This window comes from Oncorhynchus nerka, linkage group LG22 (assembly GCF_034236695.1).
Source record: "Oncorhynchus nerka isolate Pitt River linkage group LG22, Oner_Uvic_2.0, whole genome shotgun sequence".
NCBI lineage: Eukaryota > Metazoa > Chordata > Actinopteri > Salmoniformes > Salmonidae > Oncorhynchus > Oncorhynchus nerka.
Window position 1 is genome coordinate 43,763,775 of NC_088417.1, and position 19,087 is coordinate 43,782,861.

The 19,087-nt window shown below is 40.8% G+C and overlaps 2 protein-coding genes across 3 annotated transcripts; one reads left to right on the forward strand and one right to left on the reverse strand.

Annotated features, from left to right (window-relative positions):
* The first annotated feature begins 1,585 nt into the window (after window positions 1–1,585).
* On the forward strand, window positions 1,586–4,327 carry LOC115105225 (interleukin-12 subunit beta-like). The gene is made up of 9 exons (XM_029626990.2): window positions 1,586–1,700; window positions 1,842–1,932; window positions 2,124–2,402; window positions 2,482–2,587; window positions 2,816–2,982; window positions 3,182–3,333; window positions 3,627–3,757; window positions 3,893–3,923; window positions 4,027–4,327. Exons 2-8 carry the CDS (start codon window positions 1,842–1,844, stop codon window positions 3,918–3,920), a joined length of 954 nt encoding a protein of 317 aa, XP_029482850.1. The 5' UTR covers window positions 1,586–1,700; the 3' UTR covers window positions 3,921–3,923; window positions 4,027–4,327.
* A 128-nt stretch (window positions 4,328–4,455) lies between these two features.
* Window positions 4,456–17,424, reverse strand: LOC115105223 (ubiquitin-like domain-containing CTD phosphatase 1). 2 transcript variants are annotated; one of them, XR_003859841.2, is made up of 12 exons: window positions 17,233–17,424; window positions 16,512–16,686; window positions 16,167–16,258; window positions 15,968–16,053; window positions 15,686–15,801; window positions 15,390–15,488; window positions 15,265–15,302; window positions 14,702–14,800; window positions 14,474–14,590; window positions 9,347–9,474; window positions 8,979–9,213; window positions 4,456–8,791 (listed from the first exon to the last, which is right to left on the reverse strand). XR_003859841.2 is itself a non-coding variant. In XM_029626986.2 (11 exons), exons 2-11 carry the CDS (start codon window positions 16,663–16,665, stop codon window positions 9,186–9,188), a joined length of 957 nt encoding a protein of 318 aa, XP_029482846.1. In that variant the 5' UTR covers window positions 16,666–16,686; window positions 17,233–17,424; the 3' UTR covers window positions 4,456–9,185. The 2 variants fall into 2 exon arrangements, 1 of the variants encoding a protein (XP_029482846.1); XM_029626986.2 differs by having other exon boundaries at window positions 4,456–9,213.
* Window positions 17,425–19,087: the final 1,663 nt, after the last annotated feature.

A 19,087-nucleotide genomic window follows, 5' to 3' on the forward strand; every position in this document is an offset into this window, starting at 1 on the left:
TGCCACGGCCAGCGAAGAGTGCGGATCTCAATCCCATTGAGCATGTCTGGGACCTGTTGGATCAGAGGGTGAGGGCTAGGGTCATTCCCCCCAGAAATGTCCGGGAACTTGCAGGTGCCTTGGTGGAAGAGTGGGGTAACATCTCACAGCAAGAACTGTCAAATCTGGTGCTGTCCATGAGGAGATGCACTGCAGTAGATAATGCAGCTGGTGGCCACACCAGCTACTGACTGTTACTTTTCATTTGGACCCACCCCCACCCCCTTTGTTCAGGGACACATTATTCAATTTCTGTTGTTCAGTTTACACATGTTAAGTTTGCTGAAAATAAATGCAGTTGACAGTGAGAGGATGTTTCTTTTTTTATTCAGTACATAGCTATTAAGTACACATTCAGGAACCCTCTGGAACCCTCAGAAACTTTCATATGTTTTACATCACAATGAACTTGAGGCGCTATGCTTGAACCTCAGACACAGTTCCCTGTTCCAGTTCCTTGATGACACGTCTCGAGCGTGGTTAGATACTAGGTAGGCAGTGTTACGTGATTCCCACCTCAGCCCAACTATTTCCAGTTCCCCTTCATCGCTGTGTCATCTTTAGTCTCAGCCTCCTACTGCACGTCCAGGATTCCTGTCCTCACGTCACTTCACACAAATGTCATCTAAAGTCTGAGTGCAAACCTGACTTGTCATATGATAGCACAGCCAGGATGGAGCCCACACAAAGTTAGAACAAAGTCATGCCCCTGCAAAAAAGAGAAACCAGTATGGGATCTTGAGATGCCTGGTCATTCGCTCTCATGGCAGATGAATGGATTGCATCACTGCTACGTCCCTCTCAGATAGTGACATCAGTCACCATACCACAGAAGTTGCAAAAATAGAGCCCCCATCCATTCAGTAGTCGAGTTCTTAATTAAAGGCCCAGTGCAGTCAAAAACATGATTTTACTGTGTTTTATATATATTTACACAATATGAGTTTGTAAAATGTGAAACTTCGAGTGGATAGCTTGTCTAAGATTGGTAGACTTTAGAAAAGCAAGAGATTACTAAATAAGACACATAGAAGCATATTTAGTTTCATAAAAAAATAACCACCAGTCAGGAGGACAGAGGTATGCTTAGATATGCAGAAAAATAAACTTCTTTTTTTTACATAGAATTAATCATAATGATTATGGCTCTAGATTGCAGGAAAAAATTGTTTCAGGTGTTTGAGAAATGCAAAATTCTCCAACTTCCGGACGGAGGGGCCTACCCCCTACGGACCACCCTCCAGCCATCCTCATGCATTTTGTGCCCCCTCAGATTTTGCGGGTGCATGACGCCCCTGCTCCCAGACAGCCCTTTCAAAATGATTGCTTGAGAAAAAGCTATTTTGCCGGGAAGCTATTTTTGTTTCTTTTTGACCATTTTAATTGAAAACGATCACAGTAAGGTACTTAATTATTGCCCAGAAGTGATTTGATATAGAGATACAAACAGCTCCATTGGACCTTTCAACTGACCACACCTTCTCAAATCCCATTTAAATAAATACCAATAGGTCAGTTCCTCTAACCTGACAGGCTGGACTTTTTTATTTTGAGCGTGTCTGTCTTTACTCCTTGTTCCACTGATATATAAATACTGTCTGGGTCCACATGACAGCACGACACTCCAGCCAGGCTCACACTGCTTATATCTCATTATCAAGGTAAGATATGCACATACTACTACAGTATAGCTTATTGATTGGAGTATACTGACTTTTGTCTGTTTCAGGAGAACGTCCTTAGCATTTCGATCCAATAGATATCAATAGACTTGAAAGTGCTCTTGATTTTCTTTCTGCCAGATGACCGTGTTACTACTCAACGTCCTGTATCTCATCCTACATATGGCATCGAGCAGCCAACATGAGACCATTGTGACTCTCATGCCAAATGGTGACTGTTTTATCTGTTTATCTCTACCTATGTCTACTTCTCTTTACAGATACACTATCTACTTCTGATTATATAACTTCTGCTGTCATAATATTCATATTTCGGAGACACCAAAGCAATGCAAACGTTTGTATAAAAGGTGTTTTAACATGGAGGCTATACTAAAACATTGGTGGTCATGTGGTTCCCAGTACTTGTCGTCAAGGTGGATGGAAAGGTCTTCACTGAGACGCAGGTCCCTCTGCGATGTGGGGACTACCAGGACACAGAGGTGATCTGGAGGAATGGCAAGGAGCGTCTAGAAAACAAAGGGAACCAGATAAATGTGGAAGTGGTGGAGATGATGGGAGGGAACTACAGCTGCCACAACGCTGCTGGAGATTACCTCAACCACACTCTGGTGTTGGTGCAGGACATACCATCACCCAACAGAATGAGACGCGTCCTCCAGAAGTCACATGACACAGATGGTGTGTGTGTGTGTGTGTGTGTGTGAGAAAGATAGAATCAGATAATCATTTTTTTCATTGGGTTAACTTTTTTACACAGAGTACATCAGATGTTTGGCGAAAAATTATAGTGGAATATTTCATTGCTCTTGGAAGAAGACCGAATATCGGATGTCAGCAGCTGTTGTTTTTGTCCAAGTAGGACGGTAAGTCTTCAAACACACGCAGTGGATAGTAAATAGAAACAATAGTCTGCTTTCATGTACTTGTGTTTACATCGTTTGATCTTGTCGCATGAAGTTGAAACGCAGCACAGATGCTCTCTTCATTGACTCCCTGTGAAGAGCTTATGATTTGTTGTTAGGTTTGGACCTGAGGCTTCTCTCAGAGAGAGGGCTCCAAGGCTAACCAGGAGATTTGTGTTCCTCATCTAGCACCATCTCTTGCTCCGAAGACAGTGATGGTGAAGGCCTGACCTGTCAGGACCAGGACAGCTGCCCCTTTGCTGAGGAGTTGTCCCGCATCAAACTCACTGTATACTTCAGGACTAACTACCTCCTAGAGGACTACACCATCACACCCTTCTACATCCGAGAAATAGGTACAGTAAGGCCAGGATTCACGTGCTCCACACTCATTCACTGGAAACAGCAACATCACATCATACAGGAATGAGTTAACATACAGTACATCTCATTTCATCCTTGCTGTATGTTGCTCAGTACATCATAGGATTCACAAGGCCCCCACTTCATCCAATTGAACCCTTCAGAAATATTGTGTCTGGTCTCCCTCCTCAGTGAAACCAGACAAGATCGACATCACCAAGGTGGAGGGGAACACATTTCAGTGGGGGTACCCAGCGACATGGAGCCGCCCCTGCCCTTACTTCCCCCTCACGTTCCGAGTCAAAGTGGTCCAACACGAGGCAAGCTGTGACTCTAAGGAAAAGGTATACGCACCTTCTTTTTTTTTTGTACAATGATTTTATCCTTGGAATCCCCAATGTCTTGATTTACACTCTAGTCTGTGATACATGGCCGGTCTGTCTAAGGTAGGGCGGCAGGTAGCCTAGCGGTTAAGAGCGTTGAGCCAGTAACTGAAAGGTCGCTGACTAGGTGAAATGTGCGATGTTCCCTTGAGAAAGGCACTTAACTTGAATTGCTCCTCTAAGTCGCTCTGGATAAGAGCATCTGCTAAATGATGTAAATATAAGGTGATGGTACCATCTCTCCTCTTTGATAGGTGTTTATAAGTGAAACCAACATAAATGCAACAGAATTCACTGTTCGTTCCAGCTACAAAAAATATTGTTTCTGCCTCGGGGCAAAGGATGACCTGGTTGACTCCCAATGGAGCCAGTGGACACGTTATGAGTGAGTCTAGACTTGTTCACTGTGTCCTGCCCTCTAATACACAACTTCATTAGTAGTTAAGAGTGTAAAAAAATTTAACAGCACTAAACTGTGCAAAGATGAAAGATTTGTGACTGGCGTGTCTTTGTACAACAGGGTGAAGAATAAACCTAACAAACACTGACAGGTTTGATGGCTTCTTATCACCCATATATCAAAACATTCCAATACTTTAATTCAATTGTCATTTGTAGAAAAATGTCTCATTTCTGTCTCTTTATTGTAAAAAGGTAAGGAAACCCAGATTAAGACCGACAACATACCATCACTCAGCTTCAACCAAAACATCCAAAATATGGAATAGGCTGGTCATTGTACAGGAAATAATATTTGACATTATACTGAAGACAAGTTATGAAATGTAGCTAGTATACCATGTTTGTTGGGATTTTTATTTATTTGTAAAAATTCTGAAATGTAATTACACCATTTATTTATGTTACTCATCTCTTTTCCAAGACGGTTTTCATTGCTGTAGCACGAAGATGTTTGCTTAAATAGACGCAAAAATAAAAAGCTACTGCACACTGATTCACGCTCATGTTCATTTGTTTGCATCGGAATCAACAAAAGCAAATCATATTTAGATGACTAAGAAACGTGGAACAGGTGAGTATTTACAACGGGTACACTAATTAAAAACTGACGAGACGACTGGGTGTAAAAATCTGACTACAAAAGTTTATTTTCTAAAAAGTGTCATCTTTTATTTACAGTCGGGATATGTTCACAACAGGAATCCGGTGTCCGCTTGTTAAAAACATGTTCACGCTGTCCGACACCCCCCTACGTACTTGGACAGTGAAACTTGAACTTCTAATTTGGCACTATACTGAAGCATATTGTATTTCAGATCAAATGTTTTACATGAGGTGACAGTACAGAATGTCACCTTTTATTTGAAGGTGTTCTCTGTTTTACCATTTAGGAATGAATGCACTTTATGCATCTAGTCCCCCAATTTGAAGTATTTGGACAAATTCAATTAGTGTATTAAATTGTCAAAAGTGTAGTATTTGGTGTACATTCCTAGCGTGCCATGACTACATCAAGCTTGACTGTAGAGACGTTTTGGATGAATTTGATTCATTTCTATTGTGCACAACATAACCAAAACAACATAACCAAAACAACCAAAAGCATCCAACAGGTTTGTAGAGTCACAAGCTTGATGTAGTCATCGCGTGCAAGGAATATGGGACCAAATACTACACAAGTGAATTTGTCCTTACTTATGACACCTTCAAATGGGTGGGTGGGGGGGGGGGGGGTAGAGGGCTAGATACATAAAGTGCTTTCATTTCTAAAAAGTAAAACAGATGTATAAAAATACCACAAAATAAAAAAGGTGACATTACAGACTGTTGCATCATATAAAACATGATCTTAAATCCTAAATTCTAGAGTATAGAGCCAAATGAAACATTTTAGTTTCACTGTCCAAATATATACATAGGGGAGTGTACAACAGTCTGCAAATGACATCTCACAGGACAACAAATGTGATGGTTTCCTCATCTTTTACAAACCATGTGATTGTGAAGCAAACTTAACTGGAGGTAACAAATATGACAAGCTGAGAACTAAACAAATAATAGTTTGACAAGTGCTGCTTCAGCGACAGACATGAGTTACCATACATACTGAAGGTCGGTTATACAAGTGCTGCTTCAGCGACAGACATGAGTTACCATACATACTGAATGTCGGTTATCCAAGTGCTGCTTCAGCAACAGACATGAGTTACCATACATACTGAATGTCGGTTATCCAAGTGCTGCTTCAGCGACAGACATGAGTTACCATACATACTGAATGTCGGTTATCCAAGTGCTGCTTCAGCGACAGACATGAGTTACCATACATACTGAATGTCGGTTATCCAAGTGCTGCTTCAGCGACAGACATGAGTTACCATACATACTGAATGTCGGTTATCCAAGTGCTGCTTCAGCAACAGACATGAGTTACCATACATACTGAATGTCGGTTATACAAGTGCTGCTTCAGCAACAGACATGAGTTACCATACATACTGAATGTCGGTTATCCAAGTGCTGCTTCAGCAACAGACATAAGTTACCATACATACTGAATGTCGGTTATCCAAGTGCTGCTTCAGCGACAGACATGAGTTACCATACATGCTGAATGTCGGTTATCCAAGTGTGTATTCAGTGCCTAAGATGCATGTAGACAGAGTACACACAGCTTGGTAAATGATAGTACCAAAGACAGTACAGTATGAAGACAGGCTAAAACAGCTTATCCAACAGAAATCCCCAATCACACCCGTAGATGATGTCACAACGACGTTGGCTAGCTAAGCTCGTTTAGAAACACGTCATCGGGTCTAAAGGCCATCAAATCAAAGGCACTCCTTTGATATAAAGTTTTGGACGAAAATGTAAAATGTGTCAGTTTGTCACAAGGTTGCAGTAATAGCATGTTCAACTACCTAAGACATTGGCTCGAATCTAGGTTGTGCCTTTAGATTGAGAAAACATTATTATAATAATTATTTCACTTCTCCCATTAACGTCTCAAACACCTAGTCTGTTTGGTCTGTTTCGCAAGCGTTTTCCGGAAGCTCGCGATGTTGCGCCTCTGGGTTTAGAAACTCTGTGAGAGTACCTTAATTTAACAACTGAAATGCTTATTTAAATTGACCTTTGCCACCTGACATGAAGGCGGCAAAACATGTCCTTTACAAGAAAACAAGAAGTTAGTCTGTAAAATAAATATTTGACAATCCAAAACAGAAAATAACAGAGTAAACCCCGACGTGTTCGTATCCTCTGATAGCAGTTGATCTTTAGATTATTGCATAACTTTGCGGGATGACGTGAGAGCATTGATGCTCTAGTGTTAGAGCCAATAAAGCAAAATGTTGGCAAATATTGAATTAACCTAAATACTGTTAAAGACTGTTCAATTGCCTCTTAAAGAGAATACTAGTAACAGATACAAATGGGTTCGATTCCATGTTCAGAACCATATCCATTCTTCGAACTATCCAACTGAAAACAATACAATTCTATTTCCAAATAAACCTCATACAAAATCTGAGAACTTTAGTCTGAGAAGTTTAGTGTCTAGTGCTTGTGCTGAGTCTAACACAATGCCTTTCAAATTTCCCCACCCACCTTCAAAAACATCATAGGTGCCTTTTTCCAACTTATTTTCAATCATTCTACAGCAAGTATAGTTTGGTTCATTAACTTCAGTGGCCTTAACATTTGCCTGAGAATATGACAAAAGTGTTCAGCTCAAATCAAAATTCGGTCAAATGCATAATAATAATTAAAAAATACTGTTTAGCCACACGCAAAGATACAGTGCCTTCAGAAAGTATTCACACCCTTAGACTTCCACATTTTGTTGTTACAAAATGGGATGAAAAATGTATTTAATTGTCATTTATTTTGTCAATGATCGACACAAGATACTCTGTAATGTCAAAGTGGAAGACAAATTGTAACATTTGAAGAAAAAGAAATATATATATATATTTTATTTTTTATTCTACATCAATTATATATATATAGTGATTACATAAGTATTCAACCCGTTGAGTCAATACATCCACACCTGGATCGTTCTTTTTAAAATTCTTCAATCTCTGCCAAGTTGGTTGTTGACAGTCATTTTCAAGTCTTGCCATAGATTTTGAAGCAGATTTAAAGTCAAAACTGTAACTAGGCCACTCAGGAACATGCAATGTCATCTTGGTAAGCAACTCCAGTGTATATTTGGCCTTGTGTTTGAGGTAATTGTCCTAATTTGTCTCCATATGTCAGTTGAAAAGCAGACAGTCAGGGTTTCCTCTAGGATTTTTCCTGTGCTTAGCTCTATTCAGTTTCTTTTTATCTTAAAAAAAACTCCATAATCATTGCTGATGACAAGCATACCCATAACATGATGAAGCCACCACCATGCTTGGATTTGCCCCAAATATAACATTTTATATGCAGGACAGAGTTCATTTCTTTGCCACATTTTGTGCAGTTTTATTTTTGCAATGCCTTACTGCAAACAGGACGCATGTTTTTGAATATTTTTATTCTGTACAGGCTTCTTTCTTTTGACTCTGTCATTCAGGTTAGTATTGTAGATAACTACAATGTTGATCCATCCTCAGTTCTATCACAGCCATTAAACTCAAACTGTTTTAAAGTCACCTTTGGCCTCATGGTGAAATCCCTGAGTGGTTTCCTTCCTCTCTGGCAACTAAGTTATAAAAGACACCTGTATCTTAGTGACTGGGTGTATTGATACACCATCAAAAGTGAAATTAATAACTTCGCCATGCTCAAAGGGAAATTCAATGTCTGCTTTTTTTTTACCCATCTACCAATCTTTGTGAGGCATTGGAAAACCTCCCTGGTCTTTGTGGTTGAATCTGTGTTTGAAATTCACTGCTCGACTGAGGGACCTTATAGATAATTGTATGTGTGGGCTACAGCGATGAGGTAGTCATTCAAAAATAATGTTAAACACAGTCCATGCAACTTGTTAAGAACATTTTTTACTCCTGAACTTTAGGCTTGCCATAAAAGGGGTTGAATACTTACTAATTCAAGACATTTCAGATTTTCATTTTTATTTTTTTTAAATTAAAATTTAAATAAGATTTCCACTCAGACATTATCAGGTAATGTGTGTCGGCCAGTGACAAAATCTTTACGTAAATCCATTTTAAATTCAGACTGTAACAACAAAATGTGAAGGGTGTGAAGACTTTCTGAAGGCACTGTAGATGTTATTTCCAGGCAGGCATATAGCTGATGTCAGTACACAATGACATAAACTAAACTGCCTGTTGGACAACATCTTCCCTCTCCTTCTGAAATGACCTCTGTGACAAGCAGCAGCATATGGACATCATCCAAATAGAGGCCTAATCCACCTCACTGGTTAGTTAAGTCTGATCAACTCTACCTCAGTGTCAGGTGCACTCAGTAAAAGTCAGTTCCTGTGCTAGCTTCACCATCTCTACTTGGTATGGTGCCATAAGGGAGAGAGCCGGGGGGGAGAGAAAGAGAATATGCAACGGTATCAGTATAGAACATGTTCATATAGCTACAGATGATAAGAGTCACTACTCTGAAAGAGCAATTGGATGAAACCTAACAAAAACCATTGAATGTAAACTGTGTACCGGTATGTGTACAGTACTTACCGTGTGTCTCTCGGTTTATGGATAGGTGACAGAACTGTTATACTGAAGGTAACAAAGGATTTCAGAGATGAGGGGGGGAAGAACAGAAATCAAAAGAACAAGCCATACAATGGGAAACAGGCAGTAGTAGTTTGGTGAGGGCTTCAGTGTCCAGCACTGTTCCTGGTTGAGGAATGACCATCCCTTCACATATCCACAACAATGCGCTCACTGGCTCTGTTTCTTTGACAGATACCTGCAGACATACACCACGACAATGGTCACAAAGCTATCTTCATCTACCAACGACTCACTCAGATAACATTTGAAAAAGTCAGTAAAAAACAGGAAACTGAATTAGCTACAGAACAATATTTCAGTGACGTTACCTCTCCCAATGCTTATGGTTGAGAAAAGAGAAGTCCTCCAGTTTGGCAATCTCTTTAAGATACTGAGACAGTTTGAAGAGCTCTTTGTCTTTCTCACGGTTTAAGTGCGCTTTCATGAATGGACGAATCTAAAAGGGGGGGAAAAAAACAAACATTGACAATGGCTTCTATAAGAATTAACGCCATAATAACTGTCAACTCAAAAGCCTCAAGTAGGCTTCGGTTGGGTAACTTACCGTAATACTGAGTCTCAAACAAACGCTGGTCTCTTATAAATGGGCCGGCCATCACATTTGAGCAAATAAAACGCCAGTCTCTAATAAGCGTCGGGTCCAATGAAGTGTAATTACGCTTTGCAATGCCATTTTGTTTGAAATTCTACCGGAACAGTCCAAGCATCAAATCCAATTTCATTAGTACACGTTTAGCAGATGTTATTTCGGGTGTAGGGAAATGCTTGTATCTCTACCATGTGCCGAATGATTGAGCTCTGCATGTCAAAACGCAATTCTGTTTATGTAACAGCAAGGAGAACTGATTAGTTCACCCCTTTCGTAACATTTACAATGCACTCTAAAGCCAAAACAGTGTTATTCAGTTGTGACGTAATAGATTTTTTCTTTTCTTTTACAAAATCGATGAGAAATATCGGGATATATCGTTTTGACAATATTGCAAAATTATTTTTGCACTAGTTGACTGTTCCTGCACCACAAATGTTTGCTAATTTATAAATTGAAATATTACATTTACATAAGTATTCAGACACTTTACTCAGTACTTTGTTGAAGCACCTTTGGCAGCGATTACAGCATCGATTCTGGCACACGTGTATTTGGGGAGTTTCTCCCATTCTTCTCTGCAGATCTTCTCAAGCTGTCAGGTTGGATGGAGAACATTGCTGCACACCAGAGATGTCCGTTCGGTTCAAGTCTGCGCCCTGGCTGGGGTAGTCAAGGACATTCAGAGACTGCATCGTCTTGGCTGTGTGTTTGGGGTCGTTGTCCTGTTGGAAGGTGAACCGTTGCTCCAGTCTGAGGTACTGAACGCTCTGGAGGTTTTCATCAAGGGTATCTGTACTTTTCTCCATTCAGCTTCGACTCGTCTCCCAATCCCTGCCGCTGAAAAACATCCCCACAGCATGATGCCACCACCACCATGCTTCACTGTAGGGATGGTGCCGGGTTTCATCCAGATGTGACGCTTGGCATTCAGGCCAAAGAGTTCAATCTTGGTTTCATCAGACAAGAGAATCTTGTTTTTCGCTGCCTTTTGGCAAACTCCAAGCGAGCTGCCATGTGCCTTTTACTGAGGAGTGGCTTCCGTCTGGCAATTCTACCATAAAGGCCTGATTTGTGGAGCGCTGCAGAGATGGTTGTCTTTCTGGAAGGTTCTCCCATCTCTACATAGGAACTCTAGAGCTCTGTCAGAGTGACCATCGGGTTCTTGGTCACCTCCCTGACCAAGGCCCTTCTCCCCCGATTGATCAGTTTGGCCGGGCAGCCAACTTTAGGAAGAGTCTTGATAGTTCCAAACTTTTTCCATTTAAGAATGATGGAGACCACGGTGTTCTTGGGGACCTTCAAAGCTGCAGACATGTTTTGGTACCCTTCCCCAAATCTGTGCCTCGACACAATGCTGTCTCTGAGCTCTATGGACAATTTCTTCGACCTCATGGCTTGGTTTTTACTCTGAGATGCACTTTCCAAATCCTGTCCAATCAATTGAATTGACCACAGGTAGACTCCAATCAAGTTGTAGAAACATCTCAAGGATGATCAATGGAAACAGGATGCACTCAATTTTGAATCTCATAATAAAGGGTCTGAATACTTATGTAAATAAGGTATATAATTGTATTATTATTAATACATTTGCACAAATTTCTAAAAGCCGTTTATTGGTTTCTCATTATGGGGTATTGTGTGTAGATTTTTTAGTTTTATTCAATCCATTTTATAAGGCTGTAACATAACAAAATGTGGAAAAAGTCAAGGGGTCTGAATTCTTTACGAAGGCACTGTAGAATCGTAAGAATCCCAACACATGTTCTATCTAGAGGTCGACTGATTATGATATTTCAACGCCGATACCGATAATAGGAGGACCAAAAAAGCCGATACCGATTAATCGGACGATTTTCTTAAAAATGTATTTGTAATAATGACAATTACAACAATACTGAATGAACACTTACTTAATATAATACATCAATAAAATCAATTTAGCCTCAAATAAATAATGAAACATGTTCAATTTGGTTTAAATAATGCAAAAACAAAGTGTTGGAGAAGAAAGTAAAAGTGCAATATGTGCCATGTAAGAATGTAAGTGCCATTTAAGTTCCTTGCTCAGAAGATAAGAACATATGAAAGCTGGTGGTTCCTTTGAACATGAGTCTTCAATATTCCCAGGTAAGAAGTTTTAGGTTGTAGTTATTATAGGAATTATAGGACTATTTCTCTCTATACCATTTGTATTTCATATACCTTTGACTATTGGATGTTCTTATAGGCACTTTAGTATTGCCAATGTAACAGTATAGCTTCCGTCCCTCTCCTCGCCCCTTCCTGGGCTCGAACCAGGAACACACCAACAACAGCCACACTCGAAGCAGCGTTACCCATGCAGAGCAAGGGGAACAACTACTCCAAGTCTCAGAGCGAGTGACGTTTGAAATGCTATTAGCGCGCACCCCGCTAACTAGCTAGCCATTTCACATCGGTTACACCAGCCCAATCTCGGGAGTTGATAGGCTTGAAGTCATAAACAGAGCAATGCTTGAAGCATGGCGAAGAGCTGCTGTCAAACGCACGAAAGTGCTGTTTGAATGAATGCTTACGAGCCTGCTGGTGCCTACCACCACGAAGTCAGAATGCTCTATCAAATCATAGACTTAATTATAACATAATAGCACACAGAAATACGAGCCTTTGGTCATTAATATGGTCGAATCCGGAAACTATCATCTCGAAAACAAGGTTTATTCTTTCAGTGAAATACGGAACAGTTCCGTATTTTATCTAACAGGTGGCTACCATAAGTCTAAATATTCCTGTTACATTGCATAACCTTCAATGTTATGTCATAATTACGTACAATTCTGGCAAATTAGGCGGCCCAAACTGTTGCGTATACACTGACTCAGCGTGCAATGAACGCAAGAGAAGTGACACAATTATACCTGGTTAATATTGCCTGCTAACCTGGATTTCTTTTCGCTAAATATGCAGGTTTAAAAATATATACTTCTGTGTATTGATTTTAAGAAAGGAATTGATGTTTATGGTTAGGTACAGTCGTGCAACAATTGTGATTTTTTCGCAAATGAGCTTTTGTTAAATCATCCCCCGTTTGGTGAAGTTGGCTGTCTTTGTTAGGAAGAAATAGTCTTCACAGTTCGCAATGAGTCATGTTAGCAGGCAATATTAACTAAATATGCAGGTTTAAAAATATATACTTGTGTATTGATTTTAAGACATTTGCATAAACAGGCAGTCTCCTCATGGAGTGCAATGTAATCAAGTGGTTAGAGCGTTGGACTAGTTAACTGTAAGGTTGCAAGATTGAATCTCAGAGCTGACAAGGTAAAAATCTGTCATTCTGCCCCTGAACAAGGCAGTTAACCCACCGTTCCTAGGCAGTCATTGAAAATAAGAATGTGTTCTTAACTGACTTGCCTAGTTAAATAAACGTATATAAAAAAATTGTCAAATCAGTGTCCAAAAATACAGATTTCCGATTGTTATGAAAACTTGAAATCGGCCCTAATTAATCGGCCATTCCAATTAATCGGTCGACCTCTAATTCTATCGGCACCTAAGTATTGTGATAATATTGTATCATGAGGTCCCTGGCAAGTCCCAGCCCTATTATTCAGTATTTTTTGACATTTTTGTAACAGAGGGGTGCAGAACCCCCTTCCACCCTCCCGCTCGGGGGATCCGGGGGTAATTTTATTGTAGAACGACTGAAACAGTCAGCTCTGGTGACTTTCAGATAGCATATTAAACACATAAGCCATGCCAAAATGTTGAATGTTTAGAATTATTGTAGATTTGCTTTAAAACGGCAACATTTTCTCTCAGCCTCATGGGGGGAAAAAATATAGAATAACATGAGCTTAGCTATAAAACGTCCCTCTCTGCCCCATGGCAAAATATGTAGAAATACTAGAAGTTAACAGTTTTGTCTGACCTTTCGGAGGGGGGGGACTTGACTAGTGCAGTACTGAGACTTGACTAGGTGAGGTCTGAGGAGGAATGATGAAGTTCATAATATGTATTCCGTACCAGTGACTGGCGTTGTCTTGAGAACAGGTGCATTGTGTTTTGTGTGCAGGCATGTTTGGCTGCTACAGTGGCACATTTATTTATTTGTTATTTTTCCAGGTAAGTTGACAGAGCACATTCTCATTTACAGCAACGACCTGGGGAATAGTTACAGGGGAGAGGAGGAGGATGAATGAGCCAATTGGAAACTGGGGATTATTAGGTGACCATGATGGTTTGAGGGCCAGATTGGGAATTTAGCCAGGACACCGGGGTTAACACCCCTACTCTTACGATAAGTGCCATGGAATCTTTAATGACCTCAGAGAATCAGGACACCCGTTTAACGTCCCATCCGAAAGACGGCACCCTACACAGGGCAGTGTCCTGGGGCATTGCGATATGTTTTAGACCAGAAAGAGTGCCTCCTACCAACACCACTTCCAGCAGCATCTGGTTTCCCATCCAGGGACTGACCAGGACCAACCCTGCTTAGCTTCAGAAGCAAGCCAGCAGTAGTATTGCAGGGTGGTATGCTGCTGGCATACAGCTAAATAACCTTTAGAACGGTGTTCAAAGTAGTGAGCAATGATTTTGCCATGGCGCACCGCCACAGCTAAATGAATGCAGCGGATACACTCATTTTAAACTGGCTATAGAACTGATTGATGACAATAGCTGGTTCTTAGAAACATGTAGAGCTAAGAAAAGCAAATCATAATGCAGTGGGCTGTACTTTCCATACTTCGAATGGTGATAAATGCCAGTCTCCAATACGTGTCCGTCTCCAACAACCGCGGTTGAAGAAAACAAACACCCGGTCTATTAAATTAGTGAACGTTTTACCATAACTTACCTTCAGTCCGTTCTGTGGGTTCATGAGGAAATTTCTGCCAATGTCGTCGAACATGATGGTGTTCCTCTTGCTGTAGAACTCACTGTACTTGCCCCATATCACCCCGAGAGGCTTCACCTGAAACACACCCAACATGACAGACTAACTGGAGACACAGTTACATCAGGCGTATGGGACATGAATCAGTGGGATTTATGAGGTTGCATGCTCCAATGTAGGACAACTCACCTCCACTACACCCCTCTTAGGTGTGTGCACGGTGATCATGGCTGCACTGTCCAGCATGAAGGTGATCTTGTAGTTAGGGTTGTCTGTCACTCCTAGCTCCTGAGAAACCAAAGGGTACAGTGAGACAGTCACATACACAACAGGAAGGCAACATCTGATCTGATGCTCTACACTACAGGTCAACACAGGCTATTAAATCACTGATCCTCAATTTGTATAGTCTTGCTGTGAAAACATGCGGTGAAAACTATTTTGGAGAAACATTGCCCTCTTCTGGCCAAGAAAAGTGTCAACAAGCTAAAGGGAATTTTCAAAAATGTTCTGCTTCATTTTCATCATCTTCAGCACCACGTGAAAATTACACATGTCTATGTTTTGTAGTAAAAAATATGTTAACATTTATCTTCCTCGATTTTTTTTTACTACAAAACATAGAAATGTGCCATTTTCACATATGGTGATGTTGGGGTGATGCTGGAGCTGAACATGAAGTTGAACATTTTGGAAAATTCCCTTTCACTGAGAAAGATACAAAAATCAAAATTTCAGAAGGGAATACATACTTTCATTTTAGCATCAATCCACTTCATACTCGTGGCAGCTAGAACAAGAAAACTAATTAGGGCGAGTTAACTTGAACTTTCCATTTACTTTTCCAAAATCAAAAAACAAGGAGTTTGGTACTTACACCAAATTACAATGTCATAGTCTTCGAACGCAGAGGTCAAGAACTCATGGAGAAAAGGCCTCATGAGCTCTTGACCTGTCTCTGCACATGACTTGTGATCTGGAATGAAACAAATCAGAGGAAAACAGTCAAAAGTTTGAAGAACAGCAGGAAAAGAGCAACATCTTTCAATAATAATCAGAATTCTTAAACAAAATCAACAACAAAAAATGCACATTTTGAAATTGTGTAATTATGCATTTAACCAGGAAAAAAACGGAATTTCCCAGGACAGTTTTGATAGTCTTCCTACACACCAAACAATGTGTAGTCCACATCTAGTACTAGCAGCCTCTTTCCTTCCCTGGGTGGGTTCATCTCCTCCACTTTGTAGTCTTTGACACGGCGGGCTATCTTGGCCAAGTTCTCCTCTCTAAAGGAGCAAAGTGCATGGCATAAAGTTAAAACAAGACCTTGAACCGACTATGAGACATCTTAGAAAACTTTCCATAGTGTCAAGCGAAGTTTGAGCCAAATCAATTACTTGTATTACTGGAGCTACAGTATAAATTCGTTGTCTCTGCCATGTCCTACTATACCTGTTCTCTACTTCAATCACCTCTTCTTCAATGTCAAAGTCATTGACAACGTCATCATTCTCTGGGGGAGGTGCTAAAACGTCTTCCTTCGCAAAACAAAACACAGTGATTGAGTGTTACGAGGTCTTTGACATGCTAAATATAGGACGACATTGCTTCTGGTATACTTCTGTCTGGAGTGGATGGAAGAGGAACCCACCAGACTCTCCTCTCTGCTGCCCATCATCATGATCTTGGTCTTGGGTTTGAGCTTCAGTGAGCCCAGCTTCATGTTATCCTCTGCTGGTTTACCTGGGATAGAGAGAGAAATATTAACACACAATGACTCAGCTGTCAAGACAACGCAGACAGGCGCAGAGGTCCACAATGAAAAAAAAAATCACACGTTCCACTTGCAACTAGCGATGGGAGTTTAGGCGACACGGGTGTCTTCCAAGTCGAGAATGAATAAGGTATTGCCGTGCTTACGGCGAAATAGCAGCCTGTTATCGACGGCTATCACAGCGAATGACAAGACGTTTTGAGTCCATCAGCTAGGTCTTACCTTTGACTTTTAATCCTAGGAGTTTCTGTCTCTCTGGAAGAACCCCAGTCAGGGACTTGATAGACTGCTTGAGGTCCAGCACAGTGTCCTCTTCAGAGAGTGTACTGATGGAGTACTCCTGTCCACCCCATTTAATGATCACAGACACAGACATGCTGGCGCAAACCTCAGACACCTACACGAGAGCAGAATGAAATCCATCAGCTAGCTAGCTACCTACCTACATCTAGACACCATGACAGGATAGCAATCTAATGGAAATCGAATGCTTCCTTTACTTTGCAATGAAAATAAGTGATACATGAAGTTTAATAAAGCTCCCATGTGTTAGCTAGCTATATTTGGCCATCCCTAACCTAAATAGCGTACTAGATTATCTAGCAGAAATTAATCAGTGCAGTACCTTTGTAGTTGCAACATTCAGCCCATTCCATGCAGTAAGTAGGCTAGACGTTAGCTAGGTAGCTTGCAATTATCCGCAACTAATCAATCACTCAGACAAAATCGGATTAAATGATTATTGTATAAACGCACATACTGTCTGGCATGACTAACAAGCAGGCAGTAGTAACAAAACACAGCATTCGTGTCTCTCATTCATCCAACTCCAGCTAGCCACTCAAGCTAGCTAAGCAAGCTAATTCAAGGGCCTGCCATACATGGACTGTTGTTAGCTAGGCTATTTGTAGAATAGCAAAGACAATCCGATGCGTATTCATACCTAAACAATTGCGCTGTGTCACAAAACCCTTCGTTTATGTGGTGTACAGGAACACGTACTAGCTACGATGGGGAATAAATTAATAAAGTAGGTGATTTCTGAAAACTCATTCAGCGTTGATTAATCAGCAATTCTTCCTTTCTCCCAATGATGCCCGGCCCGGTTTGTGACCAAGCACGCTTGGTTTGCGCCTTCCTGTGAGTGTTGTACTACTAAAATACCGACAGATGGAGACAACTAGCAAGGAATATTCTTCTGCTTCGGTGGGGTTTTAACAGCGGGTAGAATCGAGTATCATGTTGCATTACCGCCACCAAATGGACTGGAGTATAAATCACTATACTTTGAAATAAAAATTAAAGGAAACAAATGACGCTGCTAACTAACCCTACACTCAAAACCCAAAACACATTCTACTATTTTAACCCTATCTGATCCTACATCAGGCCAACGGCCTGGGAGGACAGGACACTACCTCTTCTGCAGTATAATCTCAAGTATTTGCAGCTACCACCACGACACATATTTTCTGTGATTTATGTTCCATTCCTGTAGTACAGTTGATAACCTCACTGAAGCACATTTCATTTGTAGGCCTATCACTCTGTACTGGAAAAAGTCTACTAATCACATAAGCATTTTAGGATCCCTCACCCTTCATCCATATTCCTCTACTTTCTTCACTGCCTCAGCACATGACACCTTCTGTACAACTCTGACCCTGTCAACCTCAACCTGCCTCTCTGGCACCGGACACTTCCGATCCCCAGCAAGATGGGCACCCCTACAGCTGACACAAATACCACTTCTTTCACTGATTCTACACATCCCTTTGTCCCATGCCCTCCTGCACACTACTCACATTTTGGAATCTCCCTGCTGCATTGTGATCAGGAATTTGGCATCTGAAACATCGTAGTGGATTCGGCACAAAATATTGTACGGGATAACTGATATATCCTATCATTACTTTGTCGGGTAACGACTGCATCAAAACTCAAAAGAACAGACGATGACTCTTCTGTTTCACCACTCTCGCCACCGGGTACGCTGTGCACCAAACAGCGGGCGTCACAGACACCGGGAGGTAACAGGAGTTTCACCCCATTGTCATGATCAGTGGTTCCAAGTTTGTATCATAAACTCTTTGACAAGCTGATCATAGCGAAAAAGAAAATACATTGCAAATAGGCTTGCGATAACTCCTGATAAAGTTGGGTAGCTACTAGCTGATATTCAGAGCTTAAATAGCCAAATTAATAAGTCACAGGAATCAAGTCTAATAAAGCCAATGCAATGGCCTTTTTTTTCTTTTTTTTAAACAAACGGTGGGCCTACCACATGGATCAGCATTCATAAATTAACATTTCAGGCACCACTGTTGGCTACACCTCAGTAAGCACAGATCGACGCAGACTCCTTTTGTATGTCTTTTTTTGATCCAGTTCCGTACCGGCCTTGATTTCCACATCCACGGATATTGGTTTTTGGTCCGGTCCCGACCAAATCTGAACCAATCAGATTTTGTCCAGTCTGGACCCGCCTTGATTTTGCACAAACATAGATGACATAAGTGACTTATTTTCAACTTTTATTCAGAACCCAAAATTTGCCTGATTTCAAAATCTGTAAAATACATATTTCAAACGTCTCTAAAACAGCAGCAGGAAAATACGTTTTTTTCAACTTTCATTCAGAACCGAAAACAAACCTGATTTCAACATCTGGGAAATCCTTATTTTAAACATATGGTAAATAGATTTTCACCTTTCATTCAAAATCTGTCATGCTGACTCCCACTCCCCCGCTCTACTAACCACCGGCCCTGGCAACCATCATTACGCACACCTGGACA

Bases quoted from the DNA above. Each gene is read 5' to 3' on its own strand.
- LOC115105225 (XM_029626990.2), top strand. From the start codon at position 1,842: ATGACCGTGTTACTACTCAACGTCCTGTATCTCATCCTACATATGGCA. The intron at 2,403-2,481 runs GTGTGTGTGTGT...TTTTTTACACAG, and splicing joins GAAGTCACATGACACAGATG to AGTACATCAGATGTTTGGCG. The intron at 2,588-2,815 runs GTAAGTCTTCAA...TTCCTCATCTAG, and splicing joins GTTTTTGTCCAAGTAGGACG to CACCATCTCTTGCTCCGAAG.
- LOC115105223 (XM_029626986.2), bottom strand. From the start codon at position 16,665: ATGTCTGTGTCTGTGATCATTAAATGGGGTGGACAGGAGTACTCCATC. The intron at 15,802-15,967 runs GTATAGTAGGAC...TTGCTCCTTTAG, and splicing joins GTGATTGAAGTAGAGAACAG to AGAGGAGAACTTGGCCAAGA. The intron at 15,303-15,389 runs GTAAGTACCAAA...TTCTTGTTCTAG, and splicing joins CTATGACATTGTAATTTGGT to CTGCCACGAGTATGAAGTGG.